Source organism: Rattus rattus, chromosome 1 (genome assembly GCF_011064425.1).
Source record: "Rattus rattus isolate New Zealand chromosome 1, Rrattus_CSIRO_v1, whole genome shotgun sequence".
Taxonomy (NCBI): Eukaryota; Metazoa; Chordata; class Mammalia; order Rodentia; family Muridae; genus Rattus; species Rattus rattus.
The window spans coordinates 223514310-223529421 of record NC_046154.1 but is presented as its reverse complement, the minus strand read 5'-3'; the positions used below and the strand labels follow the sequence as shown (position 1 = coordinate 223529421).

The window sequence follows — 15112 nt, the reverse complement described above, 5'->3', positions numbered from 1 at the left end:
GGAGCTGAAAACTCAAGTCGTGAAGTCCGTTTGTTTGAATGATATATTAAGACGCTCCCCATCACCCTTCCCTGCATGCAAATAGGGCCACGGACAAGCGCTGGCAATTACCTATTCCAGAGTCTGCACTGCAGCCCTGCCTAACTCTTGAGCTAGCCCCAAGTTCCCGAAAGGGTCAGATCGTCAATACGGACCCTTGTCTATGAAACTTTCCCACCAAAATATTTGGGTCAGGATCTGGCCGGAAAAAAAATAGATTCGAAAATTAGTATGCCTAAGAAAAACACTCTGTGTCGGGGACAGATCTCTTCACCATGAGATACAACAGGGTCCCTTTAGATGCGAAGGAGAAGCGGGAGGCTTGAAGATGGCCAGTAGATGGCGCAAGAACTCTTTCTTTGTACAGTCTTAACCCTTGCCTGGTTTATGGGGCTGCCAAGTCCAAATGTATAGACATATACATTTTGCCTTTTGAAAGAAACCTCCCATTTACATATTTGGGATCAATTCAAAATTAGGGAAAATGAGCTTTCTCTAGATATCAACGACAGGCACAACTGGTTTAACTGCTGTTGCACACCGGCTACAAGGAGGTTGGGCAAGATAAAAAAAAATGAACTATTTAGGGAAACATTCTGACTTTCCTCCCAACCTTACCCCAGCCCCAGCCACGAGTGACATATGTTTACCAAATAATAAAATCCTGGTCGTGTTTTTTTGCACTTAGGAATTCTCATATGTAAATTTGTGCGTGCAAATGAATTCTCTGTGATTTCCCTTCTGGATTAAATCAAAGTGTAATAGATGTCTAAAGCTGTCTGGGATATAAGCAACTACTGTAGTAACACATGTCCCATTCTACCGACGTGGGCATCGATGGAACCCAATTCATTATCCTCACGGTTTCTCCTAAGGCGACGCAGATCTTCACTTTAAAAAAAATATTCCTTTAGCATGCTTCTATATTCTCCGGCTGCAATGGAGAGCTCACTAACATAATATTTCTTGAACTGCTTTTGCAGGCAGAATTGATCTATTCGGGGGGAAAAAGAATCCAAGCCCCGAGATTTCAAATATTGTGGGGAGTTTATCGGAGAGCAGCGCTGGGCTTTTAGAAGCTCACTAGTGCTTTCTGGTGTAGGTTGTAAGGAGCAAGATTTAAGGTTAATTTTGGTGGAGGGGAAAAAACGCAAAAGAAAAGACAGAATCCGGAGTAACGGAGACTCTGTGCCCCCGTTGGAGAGATGGTTGAGTCCTCGTCAAGGTTGCTGTGGTATCCCAGAAACACCATTCACTCCGAGCTGTGACCGCGCACCAACAACAGCAACAACTCCACTGCGCTGGGCTGAGGAGCCAGCATCCAGAGCTCGCGAATAATATGAAAGGCAGCCGCAAAGGGGAAAGCAGAGCAAAGGAATCCAAACCCCGCGAGCCTGGCACGCGAAGATGCGCTAAATGTGGCCGCCTAGACTTCATCCTGAAGAAGAAAATGGGGATTAAAAGTGGATTTACGTTTTGGAACCTCGTCTTTTTATTGACGCTGTCTTGTGTAAAAGGTAGGTCTGCTTTCTGGGGTACCCTCTTCTGTGGTGGAGATGGGTCTGACTTGTCGCCTGAGAGAGGCTAGCAAGCTTAGTTTGCAATTTGCACGGATAAAATAATAGGAATAATACTGATGAAGGAGTTGATTCACAGCTCCTTCAGATAGGAAATGCATTTTGCCTGCCAGATTTGGCGTTCAATGCGGTGATTGAGCTTGTGCTCAATAAATATTCTTGCAGTATGCTCAAACCAATACGTGAGTTGGTTCCTATAGCCTCTAACTAGTGGATATCCACGCAGAATTCCTCTGCAAGACTTTTTTTTTAAAGTGGTGAGGATTATCTTGATTTCTAGTGGAATCCGTGGGGTCTAATGCTTTGCACAGATTTTTTTTTTTTAATTGAAGCTGTGGCGTGAGTGATTTTTAACCATTTCAAACAGCAAAGTTGCCAACATGCTAGAAATGCATGGGTTTTAAATGCATTAGGAGACAGAGCCTTCCGGAGCTCAGTCACACCAACATGAATGTCTGCATACAAATTTGAATTATTTCTACGTGGCTTCCTATGCAAGGATAAATGTAGGGGAGCTTTTGGATACTCTGTTAAATGCTTGGTACAAAAAAATAAAATAAATTAATAAAAAATTAAAAACGAGGCTGAGATGCCACAAAGTGTGTAGATCCACCTTTGAGGCTGCATGAAGGTAGGGAGAAAGTCATTAGCAGCTGACCAAAAAGAAAATCCCCGGCAAGTCTCTGCGTTCAGACAGGTACAATGAGTGTCACATGCACAGACAAGGAGTGGGGGCGGGTGGGATGGAAAATTTATTCCTAAGCAGGAAGGGAAGGGACAGTTGGTCACTGGAGAAAGAACAGTCTGGGGGACTAAATAGACCCACAGCTATTCCACAACTTCTGCACCCTACTGCCCATTAATTGCTGCAAAGAATACTCGGGAGGTGTTTATGACTCATGCCGTCGTTCCCGAACAATCATTTCCCCATCCTCACAGCAGCTCCAACAGACCCGGAGGATGGAGCTCCTAGCGAAGCTAGTTTCCAATCCTGCCTGTCTGTGCCTTGAGAGGTGGAGGGGCAGTTTTGGCCCAGGCGCGCCAAGGCTATCAGCACAAACTGGGCGCTTCTTCCTTTGTAAAGGAGTGCCTCTCTGAACCGCAATCGGGCCGCGTCTCTATGAAACACTTTATTGTCCAGCTTGCAGCTGGCTGTCCCCTCGCAGAAGGCAGCACATTTGCATTCAGTGGATATGATAATTCATGTTTGGGGAGGAGGGAAGTGGAGAGGTTACCTCTTCCTCAGCGATGACCAGTGATGGGTGGTCTGTTCCGAATTTTAATTGACATCCTTAAATGCCAAGAAGTCGTCCCTGGTCCCTGTGGCAGCAACTGCTTTGTAACCCCAACCTGCTATTTAAAGCTGTGTGTGTGTGTGTGTGTGTGTGTGTGTGTGTGTGTGTGTGTGTGTGTGTGTGTGTGTGTGTGTGTGTAAAATGCCTGTCCGAAGCGATGTAGATGGAACTAGTCTACCTACAGCACAATCCCCGTTTCAGGTTGCTTACAAGGGGTTTTCGTCGCCAGCCGGGTGTGCGACGAGAGACACGTCTGGGCTTAGTTTTCCTGCCACTCGGAGTGGGTGGTTAATGGATGGCCCTGGGGCTGCCTGCTAGACACGCGCTCGGCTCCGCGTGGAGAAGTCGCGGTCAGCCAGCAGCAGCCCGGGCTGAGGGAAGAAACGTAGAAGTGTCTCCTTCAAGAAGATGACCGAGGGTTAAGTGCGAATTTTCATGAGATACCTGTTGAGCCAAAACGTTTCGGGGGCACATTAGAAGGAGTGAGTTGCCAAAGCGGCAGAGCACGTCAGCCAGAGAAACGCAGAGCTGGGCCGCTTGCAATTTCAGCTCTGGCGCCTAGCACCTACCGTATTTTACGAAGAAAATGCGCCGACAGAAAAGAAAGGAATGTTAATTTGCTTTGCAAGGCGCTGGCAGTTGGAGACACCTCTCCCCCACCCACAACTCTTACACTTTGGAGGGAGATAATTGGTCTCCTTTGAGTCTCTCCAAGCTTTAGAGACTTTGAGAAGGTGTTGCATGTCATAGTCGTCTTTGGTCTTTTCCAAAATCAATAGCACACAGTTCATTAAAACCCTTTTTAATAGTAATAAAGTTTTTAATTGCTGTACTTCTAGTACTTAGGTGATAAGTCTGACACTTAATACTTTGCAAGGCTATCTCCCAATTCTGACAAACTTGCATGCAGTCTACGTTTGACAAGCACTCTCCAAGATCCTGGGGTGCCCATTTTGATAGTGGCTTATTTCTCCAGTTTAAATTTTAATTTAACCTGGGTCTCAAGGTTTTTATAAAAATGAGATTGCTGCATTGTCCTACACCATGTGTGTTCTAGTCTCTAGTCCCTCTTTTGTTTCTCACATTGTTTCCTTTGGGTTATTCAGGCTCACAGAAAAATCATAGCACGTCTCTGAAAATTTTAGCATAGGCTAATGTCGGGAAATCCATGGTGCACAGTGTTCCCTCCGAACCTCTCCATACACCACTATTCTACCATCTGTCTGTAGTTTTCACCCCTCAGCTGTCTCCCTTCTGAGTGCAAGAGCAATGACACAGAGGTTCAGGGAAAGGAAACGCCTCTTGCTGGGAGATAAAGTGATCTTTTGTAGGCCTGAGCCTCTCAGGTGGGGCTCAGAAGGTAAGCAACCTTCCCCGAGCTTTTTATATCCACTTGAATCACCTGAAATAAAAGGTTTAAGGCTGAGGACAAACTGGAGGGCAGTGGAGTTGCAGCCTAGTCTTCATTCTTGCCTATATCTCCTTCTAGCTGGAAAAAAAAGCAGAAAGAAAAAAAAAAAATAGGGAGGGAAGGAGATGGGGAGGGGGAGGGAGGAAGAGGAAAGGGGGAGGGAGGGAGGAGGGAGGGGAGAGAAAGGGAGGGAAGGAGGGAGGAGGAGAGAGAGAGAGAGAGAGAGAGAGAGAGAGAGAGAGAGAGAGAGAGAGAGAGAGAGAGAATGAATTTGAAATATATCCTCTAGCTGCATGGTGTCTGGATTTCACCGAAAAAGAAATTGTAAATCCAAAGTCTTAAGTGTCCTACCAGCGTAAAGAAACACTCCTGCGGTGCTTTCTCACACTTCTCAAATGATGGGGGAGGGGATACCCCGCGGCGCAGGAGGTCAACGTGGTGTAGACTTCAGTCCGCAGCAGCAAGAGAGCTGGGTATTGTGTGTGCCATTCTCCCTCCATGTGCTTGTTCTGGGATTTCTCCTGGACTTTGGACTTTAGGAAGGATGTGCCTTCCTGCTTGATCTGGGACTTCCAATGCATAATAACCAGGACACAGGACATAGAGCTCAATGGGGGAGAGGACCCAATACAGAATCCCCAGTTCTTTCTTGCCCGGCTGGAAGCCAGTGACCAGGCAGCCCGGTAGAGCAAGAGCTGTGCTTTTTCTCAATTCACCGTGCCTGGGTAATCTTTTCTGAAGTTCTCAGCCAGGTCGATGTCCTCAGGGAAGGACGGTCTCACTCTCCAATCTTAACACTTTCATGTGACACATCAGGAGAGGAGGGCAGGCAAGGAGTACCTAGAGAGAGCATGTCAAAGAATAAACACACTGTACACATAAAATAATAGAAACAGCAACAGAATTCAGAAAACTATCCCCTGTCCCTACTCCTGTCCCAAGATTAGCACCCAGGCTCCTGCTGGAAATGTGATTTTGTGTTTTTGAGACTAAGGCCTGTTTCTGAAGCCTTCGACAGTTGGGGGAGGTATGCCTCCTATCCATTTCCTTTGTGAATGTTTATTCTCTTTTCTTAAAATCAAAACTCTTTAAATTGAAATTTTTATTACTCAACCAGGTTGAGAATGGGTGCCTGACTTGTGTGTGTGTGTGTGTGTGTGTGTGTGTTGCTAGTAGGAAGAAGGTTAATGAATTGTACCCAAGACCCATCAGTGCACCCTGTAGGGTTGACCGTGTACATATTCAACTGTGTAGCTTTGTGAGTTAGTGTCATTTTAACTTTCTCTATGCTCTGATCTGATACCACAATTGTCTGAGATAGTACAGAGGCAAGGAGATAAAGCCAGGTTTCTCCAGAGAGCCGCTGCCCTCATTCCTAGGACTTCTGTAAGAAGCACTCCCTCTAGGAGATCTGAAAGGTCTTTGGGAAATGAGCATCTATGAGATCCTCTGCCCTCCTGTTGTTGGTGCTTTGGGGCAAAAGAGAGCAAGGGGAGTTGACTGGAAGATTAAAGCACAGCACAAGTCATCTTAGACCCCAAGGTGTTCTCCCTGCTCTCTTGGTGTGGTCACGTGATTGCCGAAAGGCCTCTAAACCTTGCACTGCATAAGGAAAATAAAATGGAGATTCTTTATACACCACCTAGGCAGGAAAGTTTCCTTCCCCTTGAAGGCCACCCTTTCCTGCAGATTTAGCACCAAAACATTCCAAAAGCCAATTAAATAATATGTCCTGGACGGATTGTGTGGCTCCTGAAATTCAGAGGTGAAATTTCCTGGATAGCTGTCTCCTTGGAAGCAATCAGAAAAGCCCACTCTGTCTAGGGTTTTTGGAAGGTTCTGTGTGGGAGAGTCAGGAGGCAGTGCCCCTATAAGCTCAAGTTGCAAGAGTGTGTGAGGAGAAATAATAAAGAAGCGGCTTTCAGCATCTTGCAAAGGACACACCAGCTCCCTTGGGATCCTTCAAGGAGAAACAGGAAGAATCACTGGATGAATTAAGTAGAGATCTCAGACTTTGTTACAGGGACTATCACAGTTGCCTGTTTTGAACAGCCAGCTAGCTTCTCTGTCTGTGGTGTGTGTAGCTGCAGAAGTTTGACTAAGGCAAAACTGGTACAGGCAGAAAACACTGGCAGAAAATGGCAGGTCTGTGGTTCTAGACACAGTAGAACTATTCTGTGACTGACAAAACAAAGGGCAGATGAGGCAGCCAACAGTGCCTTTGTGCTCCTGACGAAAGAAAAGCCTCTAAGTAAGATGTTTGCTGAGATTCCAAAGAAAACTATGTATGTGGGAGGTGGGGGTGCCTGGGGCCTGGAACTAAACTGAAAGTCCTTTCCTTGTTGGCAGATATACTTCTTGTGTCCCAAGAGATGAATTCTTGTATTTATCTTTCAGAGTTTTCAGAAAGTCTGTCAAGTGTCAAAAACTCCACTACTTTATCTTTTTGCTGCTCACTTTTACATTTTCAGGGGACACAGTGTCTCATGTAACTCAAGCTGGTCTCAAACTCACTGTGTAACTACTTCCTTGAATTCTTGACCTTGCCTGGATCTGCCAAGTTCTGGAATTGCAGAACTACACTTCCATACTTGGCTGCTGTCTGACAATTTTAAACCTGGGAGTATTCTTGCTGAGGTATCTGATCCTTTAACAAGATGACCGTTTGAGAAACCGTGCCCGCTTTTACATGAATTTTAAGATTTCCAGGGGTTTGAAGCAAAACAAGTTGCAAGTGAAGAGAGTAAGGAGAAACAATGTGTGAGATGCCAACAGTGCCTAACACCATCCAATGCTCTCTACCTTAGAATAAAACTTAACTTTAGAGATCTTTTTCTCCTATCACCTGCTTTCTCTCCTTTTACTCATGATACAGTTTGGGGATAGACTGAGTATCGCCATTTTGCATAAGGTAGGCATGGTGGTGACAGAATAGGAACCTTAGCTATAGGCTTCATCATTTTACTGTGAGAATGAGCCGATGTGTGATTCGTGGTGTTGTGTAGACCCATTCACTACCAAGCACACGCAAGTTCGTCTGTATTGGTTCTCTCACCAGGCTTTTGTTCTCATTTGGAGTAACAGGTGACAGAATAGCATTGAGGAAAACTTAACTCCTTAGATATTTTCCAGGATTTGTCATCTTATGTTTATGACCAGCTTTCCTGCCCTTCCCATTCTGTCCCTCCAGATAGTAATTTGAACGTCTGAGATAAGAGTTGGGTGGAATCGGGTCCTATAGTGGGTGACCGCGATGCATGAGTGGACCATCTAATTTCCAAGTTTTACTCTTCCGTGTGGAGATTGTTATTACATGAATTCTTACGGTCTTGGATCTGTGTCCTCTGAAAGGATCCCTTCAAAGGCCTTGTTTTACAACTGCTCCATATCTGGGGTTAGGGACAGCAGTTTTCTACTCCAAGAAGCTGTTCTCTCACAACCAAGTTAGCTTTAAATAGACATTCATGAGACCCCTCCAAATACAGAGAACGTGGAAGGAGATGAACTAAAGCTGGCTGGGCAAAGCACTTATTCTACAGGCTGTTGTGCAACAAGGATTTCTCAGGGTTAATATTGTCTCTGGAAGGTAGTCGTGTCCCATGACTGTATTAAAAATTTCTCCTAAAATGTCCACCCTTATCTCCGTAGCATAGTACTCTTGCAGAGGGATGTGAAGAATGTCAGAGGGATGCTGGTGGCAATAGTTAAAGCGTCATTACCCTGTCAGCTCACAGGCACCTTTACTGCAGTGATTTTTCAAGGCTTATTGAGGAAAGAGTAACAGTATCTTCTGGAAACTTTTCTGCCAAACAAAATCTCAGGTTCTCACTGGCAGACAACTGAATCATGTTATGTGGAACATAGGCACAGGTATTTGTGTTTTAGCGAGCTAAGTGGTTAATTTTTAATGCTTTCTGAACTTTAAAGAAAACCACTCCAGTGAACTAGAAAAACAAACAAACAAACAAATGAGGACACTAGAGCCACATGCACACAAAGATTTGAAAGGATAATGCCACGGAGCACCTTTATATAAAGAATTCAAATTTTCTAAGCCTCAGCTGCACTGTCCCTATGCGTCTATAAAAGATCGTATTTTCAGTGGACTTACTGAATTAGGTGACTTACGTGAATCAAGTATGCAGCCAAAAGCTGGCAGAACCACCATTAAATTACACTTGCATGTGTGAAGCGAAGGGTCTGCATCCATTACACCATGAGTCCTTAACTTTCCCTCAAAAATCCAATCTCCTCTTACTAGTTATTACTACTCATTGACTCTCCCACTCACAAGCAGTATTCTGTAATTCCTATTGGTCATATTTTACCATGTAAGTCTATTGTCAAGAGAGGAACAAAATTAAAAAAAAATGTTAGCCAGACTTCTGTTCAAAATTGTTCATTCTGATGTCGATTAATTTGAATACCAATTGACTGGCATACTTATATAGATTTATCTGTTCGTTGTGACACAAATGATAATATTCATAGGGCTAGAGGTCCTCTTAAATATCAGGAGGGTCTTTGCATATATATCATAAATAAGTATACATACACAGAAAGTACCAGTGCATTTTCTGAGGTTTAAGATGGGCATTGGCTCCTGCCATGAGACTGCATTAGTGGACATTAGAGACCATGTTCAATGATTTTTATTTTATAGCTTCTCAATTTTATTTCAGTTAGCATAGACGGCACCAAATAGGATAACCAACTATAAAACTTTACATTTAAACACCAGATAGCCACTAAAACCCCACAAAGCTATGTGATGTGTCATTACATATGTGTAGTTAAAAAGTCCAAACAATGCTGAACACTTGCTTAGATGGGGACAGGAGAAGATGATTGATGGCACAGTATATTCTTAATACTGACATAATATCCTGTATTGGCTCAGGGGATAAAATGCCTCCAGCTGAGATCGTTAACCTGAGTTCAAATCCTGGGGCCTTGACGCTAGAAGAGAAGCAACAGCTAGAATTTATCCTCAGCCCTCCACTCACATGCCGTGGCTATGGGTATGACATGTGCATGGGCTTGTAAAAAAATACACATAAATAATAAATAATTCAATAAAAGATCTAAATAACATATGTATTAATTGAATTATGGTATTTTATTAAAAAAATTAACCAATTTGGTTATAAGTTCATAAATAAATTGAGTTTATAGGTTAATGTTCATGTATTCTTAAAATGTTTCATACCTGGTTTTGTGTTCTGGAACCAATTTATCCTTTGAAATGTAAATCTACAAAATCAATGATTAATTTGCCTCATGGATTTTTATTAAGGTTAAGTCATAGCACATGAGAACTATAAATCCTTTTTACTCTGTATTTTAATAGGTACAGTTTCTCTCATGTCATAAAATAAAAATATCATTTATGACTCTACCTTAGAAATTTCATGAATAACCCAATAATATTATTTGGTTTTCCTTATAATCGCAGCCTGTGAGCTATTTTCAATTGTTTCTACTCTTTTAGATTTGAGTAAAAAAATTGGGAAGGTAACAACTTCTGCTAATTTGAGAAGTTGAAGTGTACAGAAAGCGAGTAAGTAAAATATGTAAAAATAGCAGGCTCTCTCTGCGAAAGCTGACTTCAGTGTATAAAGCTCTTCCCTTATCCCATATTAGCAATTTTAAAAGACTACCCATGATGGAGGGTTTTAACGTCATAGGACAGAGCTTTTAAAATTTGAATTACATGTATGGTTAGGTGGCACTTCAGTTGGACTATGTGACTAACTTCAGGATGTCAGGGGTACCTCCTCGTTTACACAGAAGCTCAGGCACTGTCATGTTGGGGAAATGTTTTTAGGATAAATACTTTTTGCACTTCTTTTGTGTGGTGCCATTTATGTAGTATCTTCATCTCAAACAGTTATGCTTCCTATGTCAGTCCCGAGCTTCAAACAAACATCTGGTCTCTGGGTCGTAGTTCTGGTCCCATAGTATTATCTTCACTTACTAGTTACCCCTGTATAGATATTAAAAGCCTGGGCAGGATCTTTTAAGTTCATGGTTAAACAAAAGGAGAAACAAGGATTAAATCCCCATAACATTTTCAAAATCTGAAACATGTGTATGGTTAAATTCATATTTGAATATCTTCAGTTTTCAGGGGGAAACTGAGGCTTAGAGAAATCAATTCACAAGAAAGATTGGACTCAGTCTTGCCATAGAGATGCAGCCACTGTGCAGTGACATTAGCAGGTGACTCCATTTTTGAGCTACCTACTTCTTTTACCTAGCTTGCCTAAGTCAATTGCCTCCCTGTCAATAAAACAGACACTGACGATATTTTGCACTTCTATAGACAATAATTAGGAAAGGATTTCCAATAGAATGCCTGAGATTTTAATTCTGCTGACAAATGAAAAATCTAGCACAAAGGTAAAAAAAAAAAATTAAAAGGGATAATTCTTAGGTTCTATCACATTGATCTTGAGTTAAATTTAGAATGTAAGAAACAAGATGAATGAATCATGAGGTATACATGTATATCAACTTATTGGTATAAAACATTAATAAATTTCGCCATAAGATTTAGAAAATAGATTAAGTTTTTACCTTAAGCTCCTACCAATTTCCATAGAGTTTTAAGAATGAGAGCATTCCTAAATCCCGTTTAATGTATTTTCTAATTATTTGCAAGGACTAATGATTTTTTTCAGTGTTAAAAGTATTAGTAATACAACTCCATCCCCAAATCTATATCATTCTGCAAGGTGGAGAGTCTTAGAAACATCTAGTCTAGCTGTGTATATTCAGGCGAAAGAGGAAACGACCTTTAGAGTAAGTGGCTTTCTTTAAGTTCATTTTCCTTCACTTGCTATCCGGAAGGGCCTCATGAATATCGGTTTAAAGCTAACTGATTTGTGCAGAGCAGCGTCTTGGAGCAGAAAACTGCTGTGCCTAACCCCACAGAAGGAGCAGTTGTAAAGCAAGGCCTTTTGAAGGGATCCTTTCAGAGGACACAGATCCAAGGCTGTAAGAATGCCGGAAGTGACAATCTCCACAAGGAAGAGTAACTTAGAACTTAGACGGCCCACTTGCATTGCCATCATTATAAAACAAACGATCTAATTTTAGACAACGGTTCAAACTAGACATTTTGTTGTGAAAGTGATAAATTGTGTTTTCAGATATGACTACTTATACCAATTGTACTTTCTGAACTCTATATTTACAAGTCCTCATTCTTCTAGGTATGTACTCAGAAATGTCATCCGAACCTTCCTGTTAAACTTTAAGGCTCAAGCCAGGATTGTAGCAAAATTGTTAGTCGCAGCACCAGGAAAGCACAGGCAGGCAAAACTCCGCTACTTCCAGGCCACCCTGGTCTACATAGTCAGTTTCAGTATAGCAAGGGCTAAGTTGAGAGGCTTTGCTTCAAAATACAAAACAGAAATAAATAAGTAAATAAATACATAGAATCGAAGGCTCAGAAAAGTTTCTAATACTCTTCATGAACAACGTACTTGCTGGATTTTATGCTCTTCATGGGGACACATTAATTTTAAACAACCTTTATGGACAGAATTAAGCATTTCCATATGTGCTTAGGCCTCTCAGATTTTGCCAAATGTCATGAGTGAAGGTGCAGCTGTATCTTATCTGTGCCTTTTCTGTGCCTGTGCGCGGCAATTCTCCATTTGCTGTTACAAGTGTACTATCAGTCGAGTTCTCCAGTTCAAAAGTTGATGATATCAGAACCATTCAGTGATTTTACTGAATTTTTAAATTACATGTTAATTCGCGATTTTACTTTCCTGAAGTTGGTGAGGAGGTGGGGGAACACATTCAGCAGGAACCATTTTGCCTTCTCATTCTCTTCCTGTTTTCTCATGAAGGTTACACCACAGACCCCTCAGCTGTGCTTTCTGCCTTCATTTCATTCGGTTTCTGAAACTCCATTTTGAGATAGGGATATCTGTCTAATTGTTTCATTTGTTTACACTATGGAGGTTGTCTGATTTAAAGAAAATCCCAGGAAAATAATATTCATTTTTTTCCTTTTCCCATAAAAGGATACCTACATGATTAAGCCTATAATCTGATCCAAGAATTTAAAAATATAATTTACAGTGTACTTTTATGCTATGAGACATTTATTTTAGAAAAGTGAATATAAAATGTGTCTCTTGTTAGTTACTTAAATGTGATTAGATATTTACTGTATCTGAAATTTTTAGATAGGTTTTAGAAAAGTGAATAGAAACCGTGTCTCTTGTCAGTTACCTAAAATGTAATTGGATATTTACTGTATCTGAAATTTTTAGATATTGCATTTATTTGCTTTCAGTTTTTAAATCGATCTTTCTCATAGACAAGCAAATTTTGCAACTGCTTTCAGGAGGAGGCTCTGACTGGTCTCCAAATGGGGTAACAGAGTTAGACTGAGCTTCCCCTCTCTTTGAGCCCTCGGTTGCTAGGGACTGCATTTGCAAGATAACAGATCAAAGTGCGGAGACATGGGAAAAGCAAGGCAACAGCACCTCCCTCCCGGAAGCAAACCCAACAAGCTACTTCCTTCCTTGGCAGCGCATTAGGAGTGACTGGCCTAAATCCAGAGGAAACTTCAGGTTGTCGCATATATGGACACACCTAGAGCTAGAGTAGACTTTTCTTCTTCACATTTATACTTTTGGCTGATGTTTAAAACAAAGCAGCTGAACTAATTTCAATGTTTTCTGTAAACAAATTTGCATCCAGCTTGCTTGTGTGTGTGTGTGTGTGTGTGTGTGTGTGTGTGTGTGTGTGTGTAAATGCGGGGGTGCGTAAACCTCCAGATTTGTGTTCTAAGATAAAGAGAAGACAGACTCTCTTAAATAAAATTTGTGATGGAAATGCTCATGGGCCCATGCTAGCCAAGCTTATTTCTGTCTAGTACTTAATTATTTGTTTGTTTATTATTATTATTATTATTATTATTATTATTATTATTATTATTATTACTAGTACTAGTAGTAGTAGTAGTAGTAGTAGTAGTAGTAGTAGTAGTAGTAGTTTATGTGCAGGAAGGTTTCACATGCGTGGTGTTCACCACATTCATGCAATGTTCATGGAAGCCAGAGGAGGGCACCAGATTCCCTGGACCTGGAATATGTAACACTGACCTGCTAACTGAGTGCTGAGAACCAAACTTGGGTCCCCTGCAAGAGCAACACATGCTTTTAACCACTCTCACCCTCAGCTCTCCAGTCGTTTCCCATTACTTATGAAAAATTTTATCCATAAATTCTGATAGTACCTGAATATTTTTCTGTTACTTTTTAAAGAAAATATTTTAATATATGTGTGTGTGTGTGTGTGTGTGTGTGTGTGTGTGTGTGTGTGTGTGTGTGTGTGTGTGTGTGTGTAAAAGGTAATATAGATCAGATAGTCTCAAGCTAAAGTTATCTGTAATTTGTGAACGGCCCTACATGGATGCTGGGAACTACATGGATGCCAGGGTTCTCTGGAAGAGCAGGAAATGCACTTACATCTGAGTAAGGTTTAAGCTCCTTTGGTATCTTACTTTAATGAGACCAAACAGCAAACTTAAAATTGATTATATTGCAAATCTCTAGAAAATATTCAATATGTATACTCCCTTAGCAGTGTTCATTCACTTATTAATAGACGAATATCATAAATAAAAATTTAATACTCTACCAATCCAGAAATTCCTTAGAATCTTTTCCCATTTGCAACACTTTGAAGTTCACGTCTTATTTGTATCTGAGTTTTTCAAAGACTATTGAAATTCCCTGTATTAGAAAGACTTTACATTATATTTATGCATTTACTGCAAAAGCAAAATTCCTGAAGACCTGGCAGAATGTTAAAGTTGTCACACATTTGCTTATGCTGTATATAGTCATGTAAGCTCCAAATTTGATTATTTCTCGTTTCTAATATTTAGTAAAATTCTAATGTATTTCACTATTTTTATTAGAATAGCATTATGCTTAATTTTTTAACATAATTCAGGCTTTGAAATTTACAATAGACTTTATTTTCACAAAACTTACAAGAGAAGGCCAACCATGAATTCAGTCATCTATTGAGGTCCACATTGGTTGATTCAAGCCTCTATAGAGGCCTGACAGCAAAAAATATAATAAGTTACTTACTCCCTTCTCTCAAAGAAGACACAGACTTTCATTTAAAATTGACTTTATATAAACACAGTATAAAAGCAGTCTTACTACTATGACATTTTCTAATCATTTGGTGTGATCCTATTCTTATGATAGTGTCAATACAAGTAACACACACATACACACACATATATATGTATTTTATGTTGTGCATCTTTAAATATAATAAAATATGTGCTATGACAGTTAAATATGCACCTTATTGTTATCACTGGGAGCTGTCCAACACGTAACATATTTGGGGATCTACTTTTCTGTTAAAATGTTAGTTAACTCTCCTCTGTTCACCTAACTGATATTAATCAGTTTACAGAGCAGAACAAAGCTCTCACATGCACTTCTGCCACAGCGTAAGTACAGATGTATAATTATTCAATATAATAAATGTTGCTTATTAACCTTACTGTTCCTCAAATTCTGCTTCACAGCTCCTCTCTGTCTTCAAAGTACTCTCCATTAAAACTGAGTTCTTTACCTGTTCACTTTATGATCCTTGATACTAAGCATAAGCTTATTTCCTATAGAAAATAAATGCAACTAAAAGAATGTGACAGTTTTCTATTCCTTATTTTGTTTAATTGGAGATATGTGTTTACGAAACACAATTTTTGGATAAATACATTATGTTAAAACACG

At 40.7% G+C, this 15112-nt stretch overlaps 1 protein-coding gene across 2 annotated transcripts in view; it reads left to right on the top strand.

The window, feature by feature from the left end:
- The first annotated feature begins 741 nt into the window (after positions 1 to 741).
- Positions 742 to 15112, top strand: part of Csmd3 (CUB and Sushi multiple domains 3) — a 1591133-nt gene continuing 1576762 nt past the window's right edge. For both annotated transcript variants that reach the window (XM_032915225.1, XM_032915219.1), the window contains exon 1: positions 742 to 1556. In XM_032915225.1, the coding sequence (XP_032771116.1) occupies positions 1379 to 1556 (178 nt within the window). In that variant the 5' untranslated portion in view covers positions 742 to 1378. The remainder of the gene's footprint in view (positions 1557 to 15112) is intronic.